Here is a 24,093-nt window from a genome sequence, read left to right on the forward strand (position 1 = left end):
CAATTCCAGGACCTTGAGATCATGACCTGAGCTGGTCAGACATTCAATGACTGAGCCACCCAGTCGCTCCAGGATCCCTTACGCTCTTAAAAATTACTGAGGATGTGGGGCACCTGGGTGGCTCAGTGGGTTAAAGCCTCTGCCTTCGGCTCAGGTCATGATCCCAGGGTCCTGGGATCGAGCCCCGCATCGGGCTCTCTGCTCAGCGGGGAGCCTGCTTCCTCCTCTCTCTCTGCCTCTCTGCCTACTTGTGATCTCTGTCTGTCAAGTGGATGAATAAAATCTTTAAAAAAAACAAAAAATTACTGAGGATGTCAAGGAGCTTTTGTTCACATGGCTTAAATCTGTTGATACTAACTGTATTAGAAATTCAAATGCAGACATTAATGATATTAATTAATGCATTAAAAAACTCATCTACATTAAGATAAATAATGTTTTTGGAGGGCCTGAGTGGCTCAGTTGGTTAAAGCATCCAACTCTTGATTTCGGCCCAGGTCATGATCTCAGGGTCCTGGGATTGAGCCCCCCACTGACCATTCGGGCTCCCCATTCATTGGGGAGTCTGCTTGGGGTTCTCTCTCCCTGCCCTTCCCACTCACTCTCTCTCTCTCTCAAATACATAAAAAAACGTAAAGATAATGTTTCTAGTGCAAAATAATTTTTAAAAATATATTTATTTGTTTACTTGAGAGAGAGAGAGGTGTAGCATGCATAGGCAGGGGGAGCAGAAGAGGGAGAAGCAGACTCCCCATTGAGCAGGGAGCCGGATGTGGTGCTTAATCCCAGGACCCCAGGATCATGACCTGAGCTGAAGGCAGTCACTTAACCAACTGAGCCAACCAAGGGCCCTGCAGAATAATTGTTTAAATAAAGATTAGTGAAAAGAGAGACATCATTTCACATTTTTGCAAATGTCTTTGATACCTGGTTTACTAGAAAATGGCTAGATCCTTATACTGCTGCTTTGTTCAGTCCGTTATATCACATGTTGTATAGCCTCTGGAAAACTGTATGCTCCTGAGAGAATGAGAATAAAAAAGACAAATAGTGTCTTCGTATTATTCTGCAAATAGTTTAGGCTTTATAGACGCCCTGCAGACATTTGAGGTCCCTTAGGGGTTGCTTAATCCTACTTTGAGAACCACTTCCTTAGGTGTTTTTTGTTGTTGTTGTTGTTGTTGTTGTTTTAGATTTTATTTATTTATTTGACAGAGACAGTGGGAGAGGGAACACAAGTAGGGGGAGTGGGAGAGGGAGAAGCAGGCTCCCCACTGAGCAGGGATTCTGGCTTGGGGATTGATCCCAGGACCCTGGGACCATGACTTAAGCCGAAGGTAGATGCCTAAAGACTGAGCCACCCAGGCACCCCACTTCCTTAGGTTTTTAAGTTTTATATATTTAAGTAATCTGTATAGCCAATAAGGGGCTCGAACTCATGACCCCAAGATCAAGAGTCACATGCCCTCTCAAATGAGCCTGCCAGGCGCCCTGAGAACCACTTCCTTAGGGACCTTTACCAACATTGCATCATGTCCTTCAATCTCCCACCCCTCCTCGACCCCAGAAGCTTTTCTTTTAACATTTTTGGAAACATGAAAGTAGAAGTTAATAGAAGGAAATAAGCACCTATATTCCTGTCATATAGAATCAAACATAGTGTACTCTTTATGACCATCTGTGGGAGATACTTTAGTTTGTAGATGTTAAATTCAGTACCTCACTATGTTTTTGTATTTGCATTGGCGCATGGAAATTTACAGTGAAGTTTGTGCCCATCCTTAAGAAATATATGTGACTTTTTTTTTCCCTAAGGGAAAATCCTCTAACTTTTAGCAGGTGGCAGAATCTTAACTCACATGAGTCAGAAAAGAAAAGAACTTTACTGACTCTTGTAACAGGGGCACAACTGATTTCAGGTATGACTGGATCAGGCGGCCTTTAGGGCTTTGTTCTTTCTTTGAGTTCTGATTATCTGTGTGGCTTTACCTGTGGCTGGATGTAAGGGCTCCTAACAGTGTTGCTAGGGCTCTGGTGCCTTCTCTTGATTCAGCTACTATTGGTCGCCTATAGATTTGCTTTCTCTATGTGGCAGGAAAGATGGCTTCCTGGAGCCCCATTCATATTTTCTTCCTTCTAGAAGCCACCACAGGCAAAACTGTTTCTCTCCCAATATCCGCATTTGAGTCCAGGGAGAACCTTGACTAGCTCAATTTTGGTTACAGGTCCATCCTAGGGTACTGTTAGAGATCACCCACCTGAGCTGCATAGACTCAGGAAAGACTTCCCAGGCAAAAGGTGACTTGATCAGAGGGGCAACTGGAAAATGTTTTGGGCAGATCTTAAAAAATAATAATTATATGGACCGGTTATCTCACACTATCTGCAAAAATGAAAAGGAAAAAATTAGGGGCTCCTGGGTGGCTCAGTGGGTTAAGCGTCTGCTTTCGGTTTAGGTTATGATCCCGGAGTCCCAGGAATGAACTCCACATCAGGCTCCCTGCTCAGCAGGGAGTCTGCTTTTTCCTCGGACCCTTCCCTCTCCCATACTCTCCCTCTTACTCTCAAATAAATAAATAAAATCTTAAAAAAAAAAAAGGAAAAATCTAAATGTAAGAGATAAAACTATTAAACTATAAGAGGAAAACAGGGATAACTCTTCATAATCTTAGATTTGGTGTTGATTTCTTAAATATGGTACCAGAAGCACAAGCAACACAAGGAAAAAAAAATGGATAAATTAGACTTCATCAAATGTAAAAACTTCAGTGCATCCAGATACTGTAAAGGGAGTGAAACAAGCCATGGAGAGAAAAACACTCGCAAGTCCGTATGTCTGATAAGGATCTAGTATTCAGAATAAAGAACAGCGAAAGGAAGAACTATCCAGTTTACAAATGGGCAAAGGATTTAAATAGACTTCTTGAAAGAAGGTATACAAATGACCGACCAGCACTTGACAAGATACTCAGCATCCTCGTCATCAGGGAAATGCAAATGAGAACCGCAGATACTAGTTTGCAGCCAGCAGGATGGTCATAGTAGAGAAATGGAAAGTAACAAGTGTTTGTTAGGATGCAGAGAAATTGGAAACTCCATGTACTACTGATGGGAATGTAAAATGGTGTAGCCACTGTGGGAAATAGTTGATTGGTTTATCAAAAAGTTAAGCATAGAATTACCATATGATCCAGCAATTCCCCCTTGTAGGTATATAACCCTCCCCCCACCCGAGGTGTTCAAAAAATAACTTAGGCATGGATATTCAGTTCTGCTCTATTCACAATAGCCAAATGGTGGAAACAACCCAAATGTCCATCAACAAATGAATAGATCAACAAACTGTGATATATCCATACAATGGAATATTCTGTATATTTTTAAATTATTTTTAAAAAGATTTTATTTACTTATTTATTTGTTGGAGAGAGCACAAGCAGGGGAGCAGCAGGCAGAGGGAGAAGCAGGCTCCCTGCTCTGTAAGGAGCCCGATGTGGGATTTGATCCCAGGACCCTGGGATCATGAACTGAGCTGATGAAGGCAGACACTTAACTGAATGAGCCACCCAGGCGTCCCACAATGGAATATTAGTTAGCTATAAAAAGGAGTGAACTACTGATGCGTCCTATAGCATGGCTGAACCTTGAGAACATGCTAAGTGAAAGAAGCCAGATACAAAGGGCCACATGTCAAATGATTTCATTGAGATGGGATGTTCAGAATAGGCAAATCCATTGAGACAAAGTAGATCCGTGGTTGCCAGTGGCTGGTTGCAGCATAGAATGGGGTGGGGCTTCCATTTGGGCTGATGAAAAAATTCTGCAGCTAGACAGGGATGATGGTTGCATGACATATAAGATGTACTTACACTTAATGCCACTGAATTGCACATTTTAAAATGATTACAGGGGCGCCTGGGTGGCTCATTGGATTAAACCTCTGCCTTTGGCTTGGGTCATGGTCTCAGGGTCCTGGGATGGAACCCCGCATCAGGCTCTCTGCTCAGCGGGGAGCCTGTTTCTCCATTTCTGCCTGCCTGCCTCTCTGCCTACTTGTGATCACTCTGTGTCAAATAAATAAATAGAATCTTAAAAAAAAAATGATTACAGTGGTAGATTTTGTTAGTATATATACAATACACAATTTAAAAATGTCTTGGCAAACCCATCATCCCATTCCAGAATCACAGCAGTTACAGTCTACTTCGGGCATGTAATGAGGGATTGATATTTGAGTGACCGTTACCTACCTTCACTTGACCCAGGCTTTGGAGAACAGAGCCCACCAGGTTATCTATATTTTAGGTGGTATCCTGGGTATCATTCCTCCTCCATTACAGTATCCCAATTAATTGCAAATCTTTGAGAGTTTGCTACAAGCAGGTTAGTTGCATAAATACTTCTGTCTTTTAGGCATTGTGATTTTATTTAGGGTGAAATTCCTGGCATTGACTGCTTATATATAGTTCGTTTGAATAAGAAAGACCATATTGGTCAAAGTAATTCATTTGCAGATGCTGTTTACTGTGACTTGTGTCAGTCTAATTCATTTTTGTCTAGGACTTTGTTCGACTTGATGTTTCTCTGACTCTAGTAGGATAAGTAATTTCTCTCTTTATTTGTTCTTAGTGTCTTTCTGAGAATTTCACACTCTGGGGTGCCAGTAAGACTTAAGTCTATCTCTCAGCTCAAAAGTGGAATTTGGAGCTGACTCAGTGCTGTTGGATGGTCCACATTCACTTATGCCCTTGACATTTTAACCTTGGTGAGGTTTTACTGTGTTGTTGAAAATAGGGACAGTGGAAGGGTTGTGTGTGGATGGTGTTTAACTTGTTGAGGCCAGCTCAGGAGTGATGGGTCTCCTGATTAAAATCATTCTGATAATCGATCATTTTGTGTTTCTCATGCAGTGGTGCCTGTGGTGAGGTGAAGCTAGCTTTTGAGAGGAAAACATGTAAGAAAGTAGCCATAAAAATCATCAGCAAAAGGAAGTTCGCTATTGGCTCTGAGAGAGAGGCTGTAAGTACCTGCTTGTGGATGCTCAGCTGTTTTTAACACTTAATATCCCCCAAATAATTTTAGAGTGGTGATGTTCAATGTCAGGAAGAAGTCACTGTTCACATATGTGAATTTGTATTAAACAACGCTGAAGAATTTTGAGTATTGGGGCTCCTGGGTGGCTCAGTCAGTGAAGCATCGGATTCTTGATTTTGGCTTAGGTCATGGTCTCAGGGTTGTGAGGTCAAGCCCTCTGTTGCATCTGCACTGTGGGTAGAGCCTGCTTAAGATTCTCTCTCTGTCCTTTTGTCCTCCCCCATTAAAAAAAGTATATAAAGTATATAAATAAATAAATAACTAACCTGGAAATGTACTTATCAATAGCTTGGTTCCAAAAATACTTCATTGTACATAATAATATATCTAGCAGGAAGTGTTGTTACAAGTTGCTACAAATTTTTACAGTACATGAAAGGGAATTACGGGGTTGGGGGGCAGGAAACCCAGCCATATCCCCGCCACTTTATCCCCTCCACTTTAACTCTACAGCTGTTCCCAGTATTCTTTTTCCTTGTAGTCCTTTTTCATAAAATTTGCATTTTTAGATGGTTGAAATCATATTGTATACATAATTTTGTATTCTAGTTTTCCACATAAGTGTTAATGCATAAACTTTCCCTTAGTAGATGCCTTGTTTTTTTTTTTTTTTTTTTTTTTTTAAGATTTATATTTATTTATTTGACACAGAATGAGAGAGAGGGAGGGAGAAAGCACACAGGCAGAGGGAGCTGTAGGAGAGGGAGAAGCAGGCTTCCTACTGAGCAGAGAGCCCGAGAGATGGGCTCCATCCCAGGACCGTGGGATCATGACCTGAGCTGAAGGCAGCCGCTTAATTGACTGAGCCACCCATGTGCCCCTAATAGATGCTTTGTGATGATTGAGTCTCTCTTTCCTGAATGTTATTATAATTTATTCACCCATTGTTCTGTTTAATCATTTGGAATAATTTCTAGTTCTTTGCCCTTCCCAATAACGAAACAGTGAATATCTTAGCATCTGCAGATTTTTAAAAATCTTTTTTTTTTTTTTTAATTTATTTATTTGTCAGAGAGAGAGAGAGCAAGCACAGGCAGACAGAGTGGCAGGCAGAGGCAGAGGGAGAAGCAGGCTCCCCACAGAACAAGGAGCCCGATGTGGGACTCGATCCCAGCACGCTGGGATCATGACCTGAGCCGAAGGCAGCTGCCTAACCAACTGAGCCACCCAGGTGTCCCGATTTTTAAAAATCTTAATTAAATTATTTAATAGTCTCTGTATAGTAGCAATTCATTTTATCCCATTTTCCCTAATACACGTTTACTGCATTGGTGAAATGGTGAAATGTATTGGTCTTTCAACACATGACCCTACAAAGTAATGTAAAGTGAGGTCTCTAATCACGTTTTCTTTTGTGGCCAGCTGTTTCTGGCCATTATACTTTTAACATTCTTTCAAGATCGATCCCCCATCCTCCACCCGCGCCCCAAGGACAATGCCATTCTCATATGGCAAGAGCAATTTCCTTTCTGTGTTCACTTTGTGGTAGATCCTTTTCCCGTGTGATTCTGGGTTTGTTTTCCATTTTGAGGGGGAAGAAAACACCTACCAGATTCTTAATGACTTGGAGCAAACTTATACTTCTTAATTTCATCTTTCAAATCAGCTTGGGCTCTTTAAGACCTCTCCATCATCAGAGTATGCCCTGACTTGGTAATGAGTTTAACAGCTTACAGGAAGAGGCAGGCTTTTAAAATTAAACATCTGGGTTTCTTAGCTGAAGTCCATTTTACATAAATATGTAATTCTATATCCTCTTTGCTTGGGAGGGTGTAGCCCCCGAGGCTGAGTGAGTCGATTCATCCTTTTGGAATTGGAGCGGAGAGCAACTCTAGTCCCCTGATGCTTCCTCTCCTTGCTGCCTCAGTAAATATGTCAGCCTGCAGCAAATTGGAATCTGTGTCTGCTCCATTATTAGAAATTTGGCTTGACGTTTTCCTTTTACAATTTAATTGAATACCTCTTGTCTGTGGTTTATTTATTGTATCATTTTTATGAGTATAAACAATTCCACAGCCAGAGAGACAGAGCTTACAACCAGTATTACATTGTATGTTAACTAACTGGAATTCCAATAAAAATTAAAAAGAAAAGAGAGAGAGAGACAGAGCTCACCAGGTAAGTGTGAGAACTGTGGACACACACTTGTTTCTGGCTTGTGAGAACTGGAGCTAGTGGCTTCCTTTCTCTGTGCCTCAGTTACTCCATCTGTGAAATGAGGATAATTATAGAACCCAGTTTACTTCAGGAGTATGAGACTTCTATAAGATGATTCTTTCAAAAAAAGAGATTGACATCGGGCCTGGTCATTTACTGACTGCTATTTGCCAAGCACTTTGCAGACTGTTTTTTTTAGGTGAGCGATTTAATTCTCTGACCTCTAAGCCTTGAATTGTCTGTATGAGTAGGGCTGGGTGTGTGGAATTCAGGCAGCTTTTACCCAAATAACTTGTAACTAACTATTTTTTAAATATTGACTATTACTATTATTAACAAACTTTGATTTTTTTTAATTGATCAAAGGATCCAGCTCTCAATGTTGAAACAGAAATAGAAATTTTGAAAAAACTAAATCATGTAAGTATTGCTATAGAATATGACCCATACTTAAATCCACTTCTCTTAAAATATGGGAGGAGTGCAAAGTATTTCAGTTTAATAAAGCTAGTATGAACTTGGGTTCCTTAATTGTGTGTGTCTGTGTTGTGTGTGTACATGTGTGAGTACATGTATATAGCTGGGGGTATGTATTTAGCTGGAAAGAGCTTTATCCTGAAATTTTGAGAGGACAATACTGTATAAAGATTTCATGATTAAATAATGTGATACTTCCACTGAGTGAGTTTTGACCAACACCTACATTTCCTAAGTATTTCATCTTATAGGGATTTGATCAACTGATTATGTTTGAGAAGACAGTGCTAATTTGGTAAATTTAGTTTAATTATACCTGAAGTTTCAGTACCTCTGAATTATACCTTGAAGGTACTGATTCCATTTATCTCAGTGGGTATAAATAGTTCCTATCTTTTGTGTAGTGATGAGCTTGTCTCACTGGAGAGTCTTTTAAGAAGTGAGAAGAGAACTTTAGACTGATCCATCTTCTTTTTATTGTTTTTTTTCTGTTTCTTCATTAATTCATGAGCCCCCATGAAGTCATGAGCTAGGTTGACACTGGAATTGAAACTTGCAATTAGACCTCCAGTCTGTCCAGCTAAGGATGATCTTACTTTGATTCTTTTTTTTTTTTTTTTTTTTTTTTTTTGAATGGGGCTAGGGGCAGAGGGGAGAGGGTAAGAGATAATTTAAGCAGGCTCCATGCCCAGAGAGGAGCCTGATGCTGGCATATGATCCACAACCCTAAGATCATGACCTGAGCCAAAATCAAGAGTTGGATGCTTAACCAACTGAGCCACCCAGATGCCTAAATCTTAACTCTGGTTCTTAACCTCTAAGCAACGAAAAGATTTCTTCTTTCTCCACCTCCTCAAATGCCTCAAACAGTAAATAGAAATTAAGAACAGAATCACCGCCATCACCCCAATAGTTGAATAGGTGGGTCTTGAAAGCCAGAGAATCTGAGTAGCCAGCGTCCTGGCTTTGCTTTCTTCTAATTCCCTTGCAACTTTCTCCTCTTCCCCTGAATTAGCCTTTTTATCCCCAAGGGATCTGGAATCTCTTGTTCAAGAGAGGAGTCCTCTAATCTTCTGGGGTGGGGTTGCTTCAAACATACCCATAAGATAAACACTTCAAATCCTCAGGGAATTTTTCCTGATGTCAGAGGATCCCCAAACATAACATTTACACAAATCCAGTGTCCACTGCAGTTGAGAGGAATTTAGAACCTCGAGAAAGATCTCTGGAGATAATTTCTTGGCAACTTACAAGGGCATGTGGAAAGCTCTTGGAAATTGAATATAGGCTCATGAGTGCATTTGGGGGATAATGAGTAGAGCCTGATAGCCCAGCAGAGCCTAGCGCTTGGAGCCAGCATTGATCCCATCAGTCGTCAGACACTTACTGTGCCAGCCTGTCTTCTAAGACCGGGGAGGTGCTGAGCACAGATGGATTTGGCTGTCCCCTCTCTCCTGTGGTTTCAGCCTAGTGGGGGAGATAGACCTGGGTTCTCAGTCCCATCTTTCTTACCTCCTGGCTCTCAGGTGGTCATTTCACTTTTCAGAGCCTCTGTTTGCTCATCTGTGCAGTGGAGACAGTAAGGATACAAACCATAAAGGTCAGTTGGGAATTCAGTGAGATGTGCTTGCCAAGCTTTCTATGTGGAGAACACGCTTGGGGAATGACAGCAATCTGTCACTCCCTAAACTGCTCCGTGTATGATCTAAGTGGAGGGTTTAGGGTAGTAGCTCTGGTTCAGGAGAGACGCCTTCCACTACAGTGCTGCAGCCCATGAAAGACCCTAGAGGTGGTGGCGCCTATAGGCTTGGACTGCTGGGGACCTCCTCGTGCTCTACCAGCTCCCAGACCCATCTGTTCCCAGGTGGGCCCTGGCCCTGCCATGTAAAGCCAGGCAGAACCAAGCAGCTCTCATTTGTTCCTCTGATCTTCTGGTTCTTTTCCACGTGTGTCTTCTGCTTCTGTATTTCGTCACGATGATCACATGCATAGAATCTAGAGAGTCAAATCTTGCTCAAATGTTAATACACAGACTGTAGCTCTGCAGCCCCCTAATCCTCCCCTACAAACATTTTAGAACTCTTTCATCTTTATTTTTTAAACCAGTGTATCCATATTTCTACATGATAGGCATAAAGTGCTGTTTCTTGATGTATCAATTTGAGATAGCCTGTTGCCTTCCTGTTACTATATATGAGAATTTCAGTTTTCCTTTCCTCTCCGTTCCTCTTAATATCACACTATAATACATATCTAGTGTCTTCATTATTGTGACAATTAACAACTGGTCATGCAGAGCAAGGATATGCTGTGATCATAGGTAAGGAGTGGTGGAGCTGGTCTGCTCTCAGCCTGACTCCCATGGCTGTGTATGCCATGACCAAAATGGGGCCAGCAGGGGCGCCTGGGTGGCTCAGTTGGTTAAGAATCTGCTTTTGGGAACGCCTGGGTGGCTCAGTTGGTTAAGCAGCTGCCTTCGGCTCAGGTCATGATCCCAGTGTCCTGGGATCGAGTCCCACATCGGGCTCCTTGCTCAGCAGGGAGCCTGCTTCTCCCTCTGCCTCTGCCTGCCATTCTGTCTGCCTGTGCTTGCTCTCTCTCCCTCTCTCTCTCTCTCTGACAAATAAATAAATAAAATCTTAAAAAAAAAAAAAAAAAAAAAAGAATCTGCTTTTGGCTCAGGTCATGATCCCGGAGTCCTGAGATGGAGTCCCTGCATCGGGCTCCCTGCTGCTCGGGGAACGTGCTTCTTTCTCTGCCTCTTGCTCCCCCTGCCTGTGCTCGCTCGCTCTCTGTCAACTAACTAAATAAAATCTTCAAACAAAATGGGGCTGGCAGAATCTACCCTCAGTGGGTGGTGTTTTGTTTGTATTAATCTGGGCAGCATATGAATGTCTCCTGTGTGCCAGCTGCTCTCTGAGTGTTGGTCCTAGAAAGATAAATAAGACTTGCGGGGGCGGGGGGGAGACTCAACCCATGAAGTGCCTGATGGAAGGAGACCCATGGTGGGTATTAGTTTCCTTTTTCTGCCCTCCTGGAGCTCACAGTCTGCTGGGGAGATAGACATTGAAGATGGGCGTCAGGCATGCAGTTGAGAACCAATGCAGGGAACTGTGGGTGCATTCCAAGGGTGACATTGACCTAGGGTCCTGAGGCTGGATACCCAGAGGGCTGGATCACCAGGCACGAGGGTGGTGAGCCGAATGTGACTTTGGGCATCTAGGGCAGGCAGGGTGTTTCATGGTCTAGAGAGGAGGAAGCACGCCAGTGTTCGGTTCTTTGGGTTCCTTAGGTGTCATTCAGTACCTGGGTTCTGGGACAGTCAGCAGGGATGCTGGGAAGACACTGGCCTGCCTTCCTTGGTGCCATCCTTGTGTGTGAAACATGACCTGTCCCTCCCCAGCTTGGTGGGATGGAGGATTTATTGCATATTCTCACTGAAGAGCCAGCTCAGTGCTGTTCTGCCTTTTCTGCAGTACGGACTTCAGTGTCTTGAGGCAGGGGACCAAATGCCCGAGTCCTGCTCCTGTGGTTTCCCTCTTGGGAGCTTCTCACTACTTTTCCTCTGTTCTCTCTTAGCCGTGTATCATCCAAATTAAAGACTTTTTTGATGCCGAAGATTATTACATTGTCTTGGAATTGTAAGTAATAAACTTTTCTATTTGTTTCTATTTCATTGCTTATAAACCACCAAAGAATTGAAGGCTGGCGTGCGTTTTTCCCATCCTGGGAACCCTCGTCGTATGTATGTGGTGGTGGGGCTCACAGTGGGTGCTTGTGGGGTCAGTGTTGATTCTAAAATCCCTCCAGTGTGTTTCCAGAGGCACTTGGCTTAGAGGTTCCAGGCCCTGAGTCGGAGGCCTGAGTTTGGATCCTACTCTGCAGGTGACTGCCCGTGAATGAGTTCACTTCATGTCTCTGAGTCTTTAACTTGTGTCGAGAAGGTGGGAATGATGATACCCCATGGCACAGAGTCATAAAGATGGAATCTCATGAGGGATGGAAAGTGCCCAGCAGAGCCCCTGGCACACATAGTTGCTCAGACACACCTGCCCGGGTAGATCCTTCTGTTTGGGATCGCAGTCCTGGGCGGCATGGTGACACCTGATTTTTTTTGTTGCTGGTTTACTTGGTGGTCTGTTTCAGTAACCACAAAGTCCTGTCTTCTGTGGTGTGACCAAAACAATTTCTGGTCCTGTCCCTGGAAGAGGCTTGTCTTAAGGCTCATTCCTGCTTAAATACATGGTGTTTCTGGGAGCGGCTCTTGTGGCAGACGGGCAAGGCTTTGCCCCTGAGTGGCACACAGTGGCTAAGCAGGTTGACCACTAAGATTTTGGAATAAACAGCCTCAGTCATAGCACGAGGAGAAGACTGGGTGACCCTTGGGATGCTTAACGGAATATCTGTTCCTGTCTGACTGGACCTACTTAAAACAGTTTAATAATGGGGTGCCTGGGTGGCTCAGATGGTTAAACTTCTGCCTTCAGCTCAGGTCATGATCCCAGGGTCCTGGGGTCCACCCTGCACTGGGCTCCCTGCTTGGTGCGAAGCCTGTTTTCCCTCTCCCACTCCCCTGCTTGTGTTCCTGCTCTCGCTGTTTCTCTTTGTCAAATAAGTCTTTAAGAAACAAAACCAGTTTGATATATTTAATATAACAGTCACTGAGACTGATGAAGCACTTAGTCTGAGCCAGTTCCTGCTCTGAGCACTTCACGTGAATTGACTCCTTTACCTTCCTGACGGTCATCCAGGTGACTCACAAGTTACTGCAGGGTTCCTATGTTTAGCCCTCCTTTACGGAGAAGGAAACTGAAGTTCAGAGGGATTGAATAACCCCACCAAGCAGCCACATTGTGCCAGCTGCCTTACCTATATTAATTATCCCTTAATTTTTACAACAGCCATCAAGTTAAAGGTGGGGGGGTGGTTATCTCTTTTTTTAAGAGGCAGAAACAATCTCAGAGAGGTGATATGACTTGCCCAAAGTCCCAGAGCTGGGAAGTGAGGGAACTGGGGTTCAGCCCCCGCTGGCCTGATTGCTCCAGTCATAGAATCCCCTGGGGCCTGTGATGAAAATGCAAACATGTGGGCTCCACCTCGGGCCCAGTGAGTCAGATTCTTAAAACCTCCCAAGTGTGTCCAGTGCCCTCTGCCCACTCCTTCCATCTTTCCTCATTCCTTCCTTTCCAGCGGGGACCTCTTTACTGTAGAGAGGAGACTTAACGAGCTCACTACTTTTCTTCCAAACGGGAGTCCTTGAGAGTGAATAACAAAGGCAGCTCTTTGCTTGTCTCAAAGAATCTTGTTGGTGTTACTGTGTTCATCCAAGGGAGTTTGCCTCCAGGAGCGAACCCCTGCTTTGCCTGTGTCTTCCAGGATGGAAGGAGGAGAGCTCTTCGACAGGGTGGTGGGAAATAAGCGCCTGAAAGAAGCTACGTGCAAACTCTATTTTTACCAGATGCTCCTGGCTGTCCAGGTAAGCGAAGCCCGTGGATCTTTTGACGCCCTGCTCGTGGGTGAATTACTCCCGAAGTCAGGCAGAAAGCAAGGGATGGTGCGTAAAACCCGGGGTACAGAGTCTGCCTGTGCTTGTGTTGTTCTGTTCTTGGCAAAAACACCCCCCCTTTTTTTTTAAAGATTTTATTTATTTATTTGACAGAGGCACAGTGAGAGAGGGAACACAAGCAGTGGGGATGGGAGAGGGAGAAGCAGGTTTCCTGCTGAGCAGGGGCCCTATGCGGGGCTCCATCCCAGGACCCCGGGATCATGACCCAAGCCGAAGGCAAATGCTTAACAACTGAGCCACCCAGGCGCCCCATCCCATGCCTTTGACTTAGTTGGGAAAGGTCTTGCTGGGAAGCTTAAGTGACAGTAACAAGGAGAGTTAGAGAAATAAACAGGGCCCCATGTGTCTTCTCTTTAACTTGGAGCACTGTCTGGAGGGGCACTGATCTCTCCTTGGGCCTGAACCTTGTAGAAACCCTCTTAACCTGCTGGGAGCTTGGGGGGTGGCAGGCAGGTGGGAGAGTAAGGGTGGGAAGGTGGGGTGGTTGTGACAGATGGATACCCCCCCAGTCCAGTACCAGGTAGCCACCTTAGGTGCCTGTGAGCCGTAGTAGCAGGTGGGCGGGCATATGCCCCACCTGCTCTAGTCCATGGGGATGTTGGGTGAAGGAGTAGCTGGTGGCACCCTGCCTGCTTCTGAACATCACGTTTTCAAACCAAATTCAGCTGTGGCGATTGCCCGGCAAGACTTCTTCCCTTGAAGACCTACTGCACGCAGGAAACCCGAGTGTTTGGAAGCAGTTCTCCTATGGAGTGGGGGTTGAGGGAGATTTTCCTGCGGCTGGTTCACCTGGGTTTGCCCTCCCTGGGGGTTTTGACAGGTCTTTCTCTTGTTGTGGGTGTTTTGGAGGAATTTTTGTTCCAGGCCCCGGGGTGTGTGTGTTGGGGGGGGGGCATTCAGATGAATTGAAGTCCGTTAGCCCCTAACCAGTGCTTTACTCTCTTAATAATTGATTCTCTCCCTTCTGTTGTACCAAGATTATTAAGATGTGTTGAGTGCAGATCCGTGGGTGGGGGAATTTTTTCCCTACAGAAATGACTTGGTGTATAAAAATGGTGACCACAGAGACAACATCAACGTTCTATTTCAGACATAGAGATTTTGAAGATGAACTCAGTCTTTGTGTTGAGGAATATGTGAACTCTCGGTATTTAAACAGATAATTTATAGGTAGGTGCTTTACAGAGGCCTTTAAAAACTATCCTCAGTAAAAGAATAACCAAATACATTATTATAATTTTTTAAAACTTTTTTTTGAAAGATTTTATTTATTTATTCGGCAGACAGAGATCACAAGTAGGCAGAGAGGCAGGCAGAGAGAGGGGGAAAGCAGGCTCCCTGCTGAGCAGAGAGCCCGATGCGGGCCTCGATCCCAGGACCCTGGGATGATGACCTGAGCCGAAAGCAGAGGCTTTAACCCACTGAGCCACCCAGGCGGCCCTGGGGGAATATGGTTTTGAATAGCCTGGCTTATGGTTTCACCCACCTGTAAGGAGTGTGTGTGTGTGTGTGTCTGTATCTGTGTCTATCTTTACTCACTTACCTACTCCATAAATCCAAGGGTCATGCCTCCCTTTCTGTGTAGTACCTTCACGAAAATGGTATTATACATCGGGACTTAAAGCCAGAGAATGTTCTGCTCTCATCTCAAAAAGAGGACTGTCTTATAAAGGTAAGAAATTTATGTTCTGTTTGTGGCCACTCCAGTAGGTTTCTGTCCCTAAACTTAAAAAGTTCATCAAGTAAAAAGTGGGAGCATGAAAAGGTAGAGAATTTGACCTTTCCAGTATTAGCGGTTTTTTAGTGATCAGGTAGTATTGCTCCGATCCAGATTTTATATTATTTTATTTATTTATTTATTTTTTAAGATTTTATTTATTTATTTGAGAGAGAATGAGTGAGAGAGAGCATGAGAGAGGAGAAGGTCAGAGGGTCAGAGGGAGAAGCAGACTCCCCAAGGAGCTGGGAGCCCGATGCGGGACTCGATTCTGGAAGTCCGGGATCATGACCTGAGCCGAAGGCAGTCGCTCAACCAACTGAGCCACCCAGGAGCCCTTTTTTTTTTTTTTTTTAAAGATTTTATTTATTTATTTGACAGACAGAGGTCACAAGTAGGCAGAGAGGCAGGCAGAGAGAGAAGGAGAAGCAGGCTCCCCACTGAGCAGAGAGCCCAATGCGGGTCTCGATCCCAGGACCCTGAGATCATGACCTGAGCTGAAGGCAGAGGCTTTAACCCACTGAGCCACCCAGGCGCCCCTACCGCTGCTTTTCTAAGGCAGTGTGCTTCCCAAGCCTGGCTTCACTATAGAATCTTCTGTTGATTAAAAAAAAAAAAATGATACCCAGGCTGCATCTCAGAATCTTTCTTCCAAGCTCCTCAAGTATTCCAGTGTTGAGATTGTTTGAGAAACTAGGATCTAAGAAAAACCATGGATAACTAATTAGGTCCCTAGAGTCTGGGTTAGATAAGGGTTATAAACCTTTTTGTAAGGTACAGAGAACCACAGGTAAGTTGGAGAAGAAACCTTGAGCTTCCTTGGCTTGGGATTTTTAATTTAAGCAAAATGAATTTTTTTTTTTTTTTTTAATTTTATATACTTATTTGACAGAGAGATCACAAGCAGGCAGAGAAGCAGACAGAGAGAGGGGAAGAGGGAAGCAGGCTCGCTGCTGAGCAGAGAGCCCCATTTGGGGCTCGATCCCAGGACCCTGAGATCATCACCTGAGCCGAAGGCAGAGGCTTAACCCACTGAGCCACCCAGGCGCCCCAAGCAAAATGAAATTTAACTTGCAGTGTTAAAGATTCCAGATTAACAGGCATGAGCCATATAGGATGGGAGCTGATCTCGCCTGCGTTGCCTTTTAGGACTGGCAAGACTATGTTGGTCTTTTTATTTTATGACACCATTAAAAATGATTCCCTTTTGTCCTTAATTTTAGATTACTGATTTTGGGCAGTCTAAGATCTTGGGGGAGACCTCTCTCATGAGAACATTATGTGGGACTCCTACTTACCTGGCTCCTGAGGTTCTTAATTCCTTTGGGACTGCTGGATATAACCGGGCTGTGGATTGCTGGAGTTTAGGAGTGATTCTTTTTATTTGGTAAGAAAAGTTTCATTGCTTCAGAGTCTGGTTGGAGGTAATTAGGTGAAGTCAGAAATGTGTCCAGATAGAGAGCTTGTGTTTAAATTGGGTGACCTTTTTTTTGACCATTTATTTAAAGAAAAATCTAATCTGTATGTCTAAATGCCACCGAGGATATAATTTGATTTCTTTTCCTTTCTCTCTCTGCCGATATTAAGCCTTAGTGGGTATCCACCTTTCTCTGAGCATAAGACTCAAGTGTCTTTGAAGGATCAGATCACCAGTGGAAAATTCAATTTCATTCCTGAAGTCTGGGCAGAGGTCTCAGAAAAGGGTATGGATATGAAAGGGTTAAGAATTTGTGGTTTGCCAAGATGTGTGTGTGCTGTGGTTGAAATTTCTCTTCATATTCTGTTAGGTTCCTCTTGTTAATTCTTATTTTCTGTTGTTTGTTTTGCACCTTTTGATGGGCAAAGGAAGTTGAGAACAGAGCCTCCAGACGAGGCTGACTGAGGCTCATATTTTGTTTGGGTCTGCTACCCCTAGCTGTGTGACCTTAGGCAAGTTACTTAATGTCTCTGAGTTACCCTTTCCTTTATATGTAAAGCCGGTACAGTAGACCCCTCCCTTAAAGGGTTTTTGTGAGGGTAGGTGTGACCTAAGCAAGTGCATGGCACCTAGTAAGTGTACAAAATAATAACTAACTTTTCAGTTACAAAGTCTCCTTGGAGTGAGCAAGTAAGAGCTAAAGTAATTTCTTTGTGCTTTAGAATTTAAAAGTGTAACTTTGTACTTCTCAAAAGGAAAAGTAGAAAAGGAAAACTAAATGTCAGGCTATGTAACATAGACGATTCTGTTAAATCTTAGAATGTTGAAGGAATAATATTGTTGCAATATAAAAGCCAACTTCCACTTGTTGCTTGCTGTCAAGCTTTGTTTCTGCCAAGCCTGTAGTTCCAAGGAGCCTGTTGCTGGCTGAGAAACTCTCACTGTCAGTCCATGGGTCTTGGGAGAGTTGGCTGAACATCCTAAGCACCCTAGAACTAGGTAGAAGTTCAGATTTAATTAGTTTGAACTTGAGTCCAGCAATGAATGGGGGGAACAGGGAGAGTTGAAGAGGTGGTGATGTGTGAACAAGGAAAGACAGGGGGCATTATGGTCATTCCTGGTGTTCTCCGAGAGCTCTGAATACAGAGTGAGAAGGACTAGGGCGTGGGGGTGGGGGGCCCTGGACACCACACCTGCTGACTTGCAGTGACATCAGCCCCTCCCTCTCTTTGGATGTTGGCCTGTGATTCTGGCATACTTTAATTTTGCTGATTTAATGTATCTTCCCTTTCCACTAAGATTTGATACTTGATTATCTACTGCTTTAGCTCTGGACCTTGTCAAGAAGTTGTTGATAGTGGATCCAAAGGTGCGTTTTACAACAGAAGAAGCTTTAAGACACCCGTGGCTTCAGGTAGGTATGGGACAGCATTTGCTAGCATGAACTATGTGGGGACCTGAAGGATAAAGGATGAAGTTGGAAACATGTTCGCTTTGAGACTGTTTAATGCACCTTATGTGTCTAGGGTATGTTTCTGTGTGTATATGGGTCATGAGCATAGGCATGTCTTTGGGTACAACCTTTTCAACTTAACTTGTGGCTTCTGGAAGGCCAGGACAGCTCACTGGCCTTTTTTTTTTTTTTTTTTTTTTTTTTTTTAAGATTTTATTTATTTATTTGACAGAGATTACAAGTAGGTAGAGAGGCAGGCAGAGAGAGAGGAGGAAGCAGGCTCCCTGCTGAGCAGAGAGCCCCATGTGGGGCTCGATCGCAGGACTCTGAGATCATGACCTGAGCCGAAGGCAGAGGCTTTAACCCACTGAGCCACCCAGGCGCCCCTCACTGGCCTTTCATAGTACCACTTGGGTTCCCCAAGTCTGCAGTTAGGCAGTGGCACCTTGAGAAGTTCTAGCTCAGAACCTCCACTGCCACTCCCACCTGTGCCAGCCTCTTCCCTCAGACAGGTGGGATGGTCTTCCTCCCAGCTGTCCTCGTCCTTAAGTCAGGGGAGCAGGAGGACGAGGAGGAGGGCAGCTTCTCTGGTGGGAAGGGGTGCTCTTTCTTAAGCCTAAGTGGGCATACAGGGTCCCGCTTATTCCTGGTGAGTAAACAGGCCATGAGTGCAGACTGTCACTGCATCTTTCCAGTCTGTATTATCTCTGTGTCCCTGTTGTGGCTGTTACTGGATTATACTCTGACCTCATTCTAGCTGTCAGACTTAGAGTCCTTTGTGGTTTTGGTGGACTGATCTTTGGTTTTAGAACTAGCTACAGCATGGGGCAGGTTTTCTGATGGATGTCAGGCCTTCTGTGAAGTGCCATTCCACTCAGTACAGCCATACCCCTTTTTGTTGATTTCCATTTGGTCTGTTTCCTGTGGGGATGGGGAACTTAACCAGCTAGCTTGAGCTCGGGGCTCAAGTACTCTGGGGATTACTGGTCCAGAAACTCTTCTGGGCCATCCATTCTCAGTACTGTGCTTGTGGGGCTCTGGGAAGACTGTCCCTATTCTTTCTCTCTTCCAGCTCTCCATACCTAACGGTTTTGCTCAGGCCAGCTCGGGTTGAGAACAACAAATCCTTGGAACTAAAAAAAAAAGTAGATACATTTGTTTGGGCTATTGCCCTGGAAACAGCGGTCTCCCCCAAGAAGAAATCTGTCAGATGATTTAGCACTTAGTAGACCACACAGATTTGAAACAGCAGGACTCTGGAGAAAAGGAATTTGGAAACCAGGGTGCCTTTGCATGTGGGGATTTAATTTTGATGAAAAAGAAAAACATGCCTCTTGGCTCTTTTGATGTGCCCTAATAGGGAAACTTTTAGGGCCAGATGTGGAGGTGCAGGAGCTGTGCTGGTCTTGTTGTGGGGGGTTGGGGGGGGTAGGATGTAGCTTGCCAGTTAGGCCAGGGAACTGAGTTTGTAGCTGCCCACAACTTATGAACGTGCCTAACCTATTTTTCTTGTTCTGTTTGTCTCAAAAGAAAACTGTTAACTAACAACTGAGGAAAAGGTGAAGTTCAGTGCTCCCCAGGGGTCTCACTGGAAAACTGTTGTCCACATTCTGTTTTTGCTGCAGAAGGTGGAGGGAACACAGAGTGAGGACAGGAATGCAGACACTGCGGGCATTACTTATCTGCTAGTGATAGCTTAGGTTTTATTTTGGGAAATTTCAGTGCTTTTGAAGAAGCCAAATGGCTTTGTGGGTCTGGCCCTGGACTGAGTGTTTGGAATGTGAATTCCAGTCTGTCTTGCTCTTAACTGTGTTCGGTTTGGGGAACATCCTTTATGTGATCCCATGACACCCCATAACATCTACTCTTTGGCACTTCATACTCACTTTCTGAAATGGAGAACTCCTTCCGGCTTGCCTTTGAGGCATTTTACAATATAAATTTCTGAATAGATTGTAGACATCTCCAAGGAAGGTGTTTGCAGATGCACATTGTTACCTGTGGTATATAATGAGTGCCTTTTCCATATTATTGCTAATAATTGTTAATTTATTATTTTTTTTAAAGATTTTATTTATTTGACAGAGAGAGAGAGAGAGAGAGAGAGAGAACACAAACAGGGGGAGTAGGAGTGGGAGAAGCAGGCTCCCCACCGAGCAGGGAGCCCAACGCAGGACTCGATCCCAGGACCCTGGGATCATGACCTGAGATGAAGGCAGACGCCTAATGCCTGAGCCACCCAGGTGCCCCAATTTTTTTTTTTTTTAAAGATTTTATTTATTTATTTGACAGAGAGAAAGCACAAGTAGGCAGAGAGAGAGAGAGAGGGAGAGAGAGAGAGAGAAGCAGGCTACCTGCTGAACAGAGAGCCTGATGCGGGGCTCAATTCCAGGACCCTGACCTGAGCCGAAGGCAGAGGCTTAACCCACTGAGCCACCCAGGTGCCCCCCCCCAATTATTTTTTTTTAAAAGGTTTTTTTTATTTGAGAGAGCGAGAGAGAGCAAGCGCACATGAGTAGGGGGAGGATCAGCCAGAGAGGAACAAGCAGACTCATGGAGTCTGACGCCGAGCTTGATCTCTCGACCCTGAGATCATGACCTGAGCTGAAATCAAGAGTCAGACACTTTACTGACTGAGCCACCCAACTGCCCTGATGATTTGTGTTAAATGTAGGCCTAAATAGGCTTGTGGGCAGTTCCGGCTATATAATAGAGCTACCGTCCAGTGTGTTGCTGTGTGGGTTTGTTCTTTGCGTTCATACTTTCAAAGACAGTTAATGAGCTCATGTGTCAACACGTAGGTACTGGGGATGCAAAGAAGAGAAAGATAAGTCCTTGCCTTGGGGAGCTGACAGTCTGGGTGGGGGCCAACCCCGACCATAGTCATCACAGCACAGTGGGATACACGTGGCAGTAGGGGTAGGTATAGAGCACGAGGGGGACCCTCAGAGTGAGATAGGGCCATGGTCCATTGGGTTTCAGGTACTCATGGGTTCACACAGTATGAAGAGGTTCTAAAGGCTGAGTGGCCTGGGGATGACATGGGTGTATTTAGTTTGCTAGAGCTGCTATAACAAAATACTGCAGACGGGGTGGCTTAAACAACAGAAGTTTATTTCCTCACAGTTCTGGAGGCTAGAAGTCCCGATTTCAAGGTGTTGGCACACATTTGGCTTCTCCTGAGGCATCTCTCCTTGCCTTGCAGATGGCTGTCTTCTCCCTGTCCTCACATGGCCTTTTCTCTGTGCTCACATCCCTGGCGTCTTTTTCTCTTCTTGTGAGGAACACCAAACCATACTAGATTGGAACCCCACCCTAATAGCCTCATTTTAACTTAATTGCCCCTTCAAAGGCCCTGTCTCCAATGGTCACTGGGGGTTACCATTTCAACATTTGAATGTAGGGGGCAGGGGTGGACATAGTTTAGTCACCACGGGTGGACCTCATTTTTAGTCCCTCTAGATGGAGGCCCCTGTGCATTTTACAGTGCCTGGCACCTAAGCCTGCTCAGGAAGTATTTGTTCACTGAGTGAATGACAGCGGTGGGTAAGGGGGATGGGCAGGATGGCAAGGAGGACATTCCTGGTGGGGGCTGTGAGCGGGAATAGGGGGAAAGAGGGGAAGGAATTTTGAGAGTGGCATGGAGTAGGAAGTAAGATCCTATTGGAGATTGTGGAGTGGAATCTAGATGAAGGTGGTGCTCTCAGAATGGGCAGTGGGGGTGCTACCCTGAGTGCCTCAGTAAACAGTGTGTTGGTAGCAGGTGATTCAGCCGCTAGATACAGAACAGGTGAGTTAATTCTTGAGCACTGTAATTTTTCTGTACGTATCCAAGTGCTGAATGTTGGAGGCCTTCACTCCTATGTCCTCTGCCCCTACCTACCGAGGTGCTCTTGGCTTAGTGGGAGGAAAGGGAGGGGTTTGGATGGGAAGGTTCATGGGGCCTTGGAATCAGGCTGCTGTGGGTCTGTCTTGTGCCTGTGCTACTTTTGAGTGGCTGAGCTGGGCTTCTAGCTGGCCCCATCCTAGTCATGGATGTTTCACCTTTCTGAAGATGGGGAGAGTTGCACCAGGTTACTTTTCAGGATTCCCAGACACAAATCCTTAAACCCTGCGGAAGTAACACTCACGGAGGTGGGAATTACCCTCCTAGACATCTGGGCAGGAGTACTGTGTGTGCACATGTACCTTTCACTCCCCCTTCTTCCTCTAGCAACACAAAACACCTGTAACGCTGTGGTCTCTTCATCTGTCCTCCTTTCTCTTTAGCTCTGGAATGTTGTGGGCTTCAATATTGTGACTTGTGTAGTATTTGCTGGGAGAATTTTCTGGGGGTGCTGGGTTGCTTTGTTAGGGAGGCCCCAGTAAATGGTCTTATTCCAGGCACCTCCTGGAGAGGTTTGGGGAATTTTATAGGGTCTGCTCTCAGACCCTATAAAGGGTCAGGACTGAGCCAATCCCAGCCTCTGACTTCCTGATTGCCCTTTCTCAGGATCTGGGATGCTGGTTCTGAAAGTCTTTCGACTGCTAACGTCTGTGGTTCTCCCTGACCCAATGAGAGCCCTGAGGCATATGGATGTGATACAGCCGTTGTCCACTGAGTTTGGACTCTGATTAGAATCCTCCGGGAAGGCAGAGCTGTGGAGTGCATGGCCCATTACCTTCTGGAGCCTCAGCAAGAGCGTGCCTTTTGGTGGACAGACTGGGTGTCCTTACCCACTTTCCTCTTTCCCGGGCCAACCTAGCTCTGTCTTTTTAGGAGCTTTCTTTCCTTCAGACACGTCTACTGAGGTTTTTTTTTCTTTTCTTTTCTTTTTATTTCTTCACAGGATGAGGACATGAAGAGAAAATTTCAGAATTTGCTTTTTGAAGAAAATAAGTCGATGTCTTTACCCCAAGCCCCAGCCCAGGTATTTCCAGATGATGGTTGTTAAATGTAGGCTCAGTTTTAAAGAAAGAGCTCATGAGCAAGGCTGATGAGCTCAGAAGGTCTCTTTAGTAGCAGTTGCTTAATATTTTTTTGGAATAATGTAGTAGATACTTTGTTTCCGCTCCATCTGCCCTATTGCCCTTAGAAGACTTAATAAGGACAAGTGAGTTGAATGCATTAAAGAAACACAGCCGGAGATTGTCACTCAAGAGGTCTCCTGCAAGGCAAATTGGAAGACTCTATTAGAAGTTCAAATTGAAACTTGTTGGAAATTTAAAATCTGGGCAAGTGGTTGATTATTGATTATAATTTTATTCCTCCAAGGTTCTTTGTTAGGATTAGTTAATATCTGCTCATTCGTATTCTGCCTTCTTTTGGTGAATTATACTCCCCTTCCCACTGTCCCCTTGAAATTTTATAAATGGGGAAACAAAGACACAAAAAAGATGATCTTTCCACAAAAGAGCAAGATCTGGGGCTCCCAGCAAGAGGTATTGTAGTCCCTTTGAACTTCATAATTTCGCAGGAGATGCCAGAGAGGAGGGAAGGTGTTTACGCTGCGTCCTTTCAGTATACATTAAGTGGTCTGAAGCCACAAAGGAGAGAAATGGCCTTGAATAAACATGTCTGAGTCTGGGCACGTTTGGTGGGGATTCAGATGTCAAGGGGGGGATGACTCCTAATTCTTGGCACTAGAAGCTTCACGTGAAATGCTCCAGGTTTACTGGCAGCACAGTGGAACACTTTGATAATCTTAGAGCCAGTGGTTTTCTTTGAACATTTCTTCCTTTTTACTTCCAGCCTTCCACGAGTCGAAAGCGGCTTCTTGAAGGGGAAGCAGAGGATGCTGACACCACAAAGCGTCTGGCTGTGTGTGCTGCTGTGTCGTGAACACTGGTTGGACATGAAAGGAACCTGCCTTCTTGAACCCTGCTGCCATTTTCTTTAAATCTGGTGGTTTTTTTTTTTTTTTTTTAATAGTGTATTGTAATTGTGGGGAAGGTTGCTTTTTTCATGATCATCAATACACAATCCCAAACCTAGTGGAACCTGGGCTTTGTGCTTTTTGCTTGATGATGGGCTCTTTGGTGGCATGCCTTTTTTGTGTATGTGCAGTTTCGTGCTTTTTGCCTGGCACTCTGCGTTGGCTGGAACCAGGTGGGTAGCCCTGATCTCATCCTGGGCAAACTGCATTTGAAAGACCCTTTAGAAAGCTGCAGGTTGGGGTGGAGTTTGTAGAGCCTGGCTGGTCACCAAAGTCCTAATGAGATGAGAGGTACCT

At 44.7% G+C, this 24,093-nt stretch overlaps 1 protein-coding gene across 3 annotated transcripts in view; it reads left to right on the top strand.

The window, feature by feature from the left end:
- LOC111160086 (checkpoint kinase 2) overlaps positions 1–23,786 on the top strand; it is a 44,854-nt gene extending 21,068 nt beyond the window's left edge. The window contains exons 6-15 of one of the 3 annotated variants that reach the window (XM_022522906.1): positions 4,911–5,019; positions 7,618–7,671; positions 11,308–11,369; positions 13,105–13,204; positions 14,880–14,966; positions 16,235–16,398; positions 16,599–16,714; positions 17,757–17,842; positions 22,711–22,791; positions 23,613–23,786. In XM_022522906.1, coding sequence (XP_022378614.1) covers positions 4,911–5,019; positions 7,618–7,671; positions 11,308–11,369; positions 13,105–13,204; positions 14,880–14,966; positions 16,235–16,398; positions 16,599–16,714; positions 17,757–17,842; positions 22,711–22,791; positions 23,613–23,702 — 949 coding nt within the window. In that variant the 3' untranslated portion in view covers positions 23,703–23,786. Of the gene's footprint in view, positions 1–4,910; positions 5,020–7,617; positions 7,672–11,307; positions 11,370–13,104; positions 13,205–14,879; positions 14,967–16,234; positions 16,399–16,598; positions 16,715–17,727; positions 17,843–22,710; positions 22,792–23,612 lie in introns of those variants that run through there. The other 2 variants (XM_022522907.1, XM_022522908.1) reach the window with 2 other exon arrangements.
- Positions 23,787–24,093: the final 307 nt, after the last annotated feature.

The sequence above is a fragment of the Enhydra lutris genome, unplaced genomic scaffold, assembly GCF_002288905.1.
Source record: "Enhydra lutris kenyoni isolate GAN:26980312 unplaced genomic scaffold, ASM228890v2 scaffoldscaffold73, whole genome shotgun sequence".
Taxonomy (NCBI): Eukaryota; Metazoa; Chordata; class Mammalia; order Carnivora; family Mustelidae; genus Enhydra; species Enhydra lutris.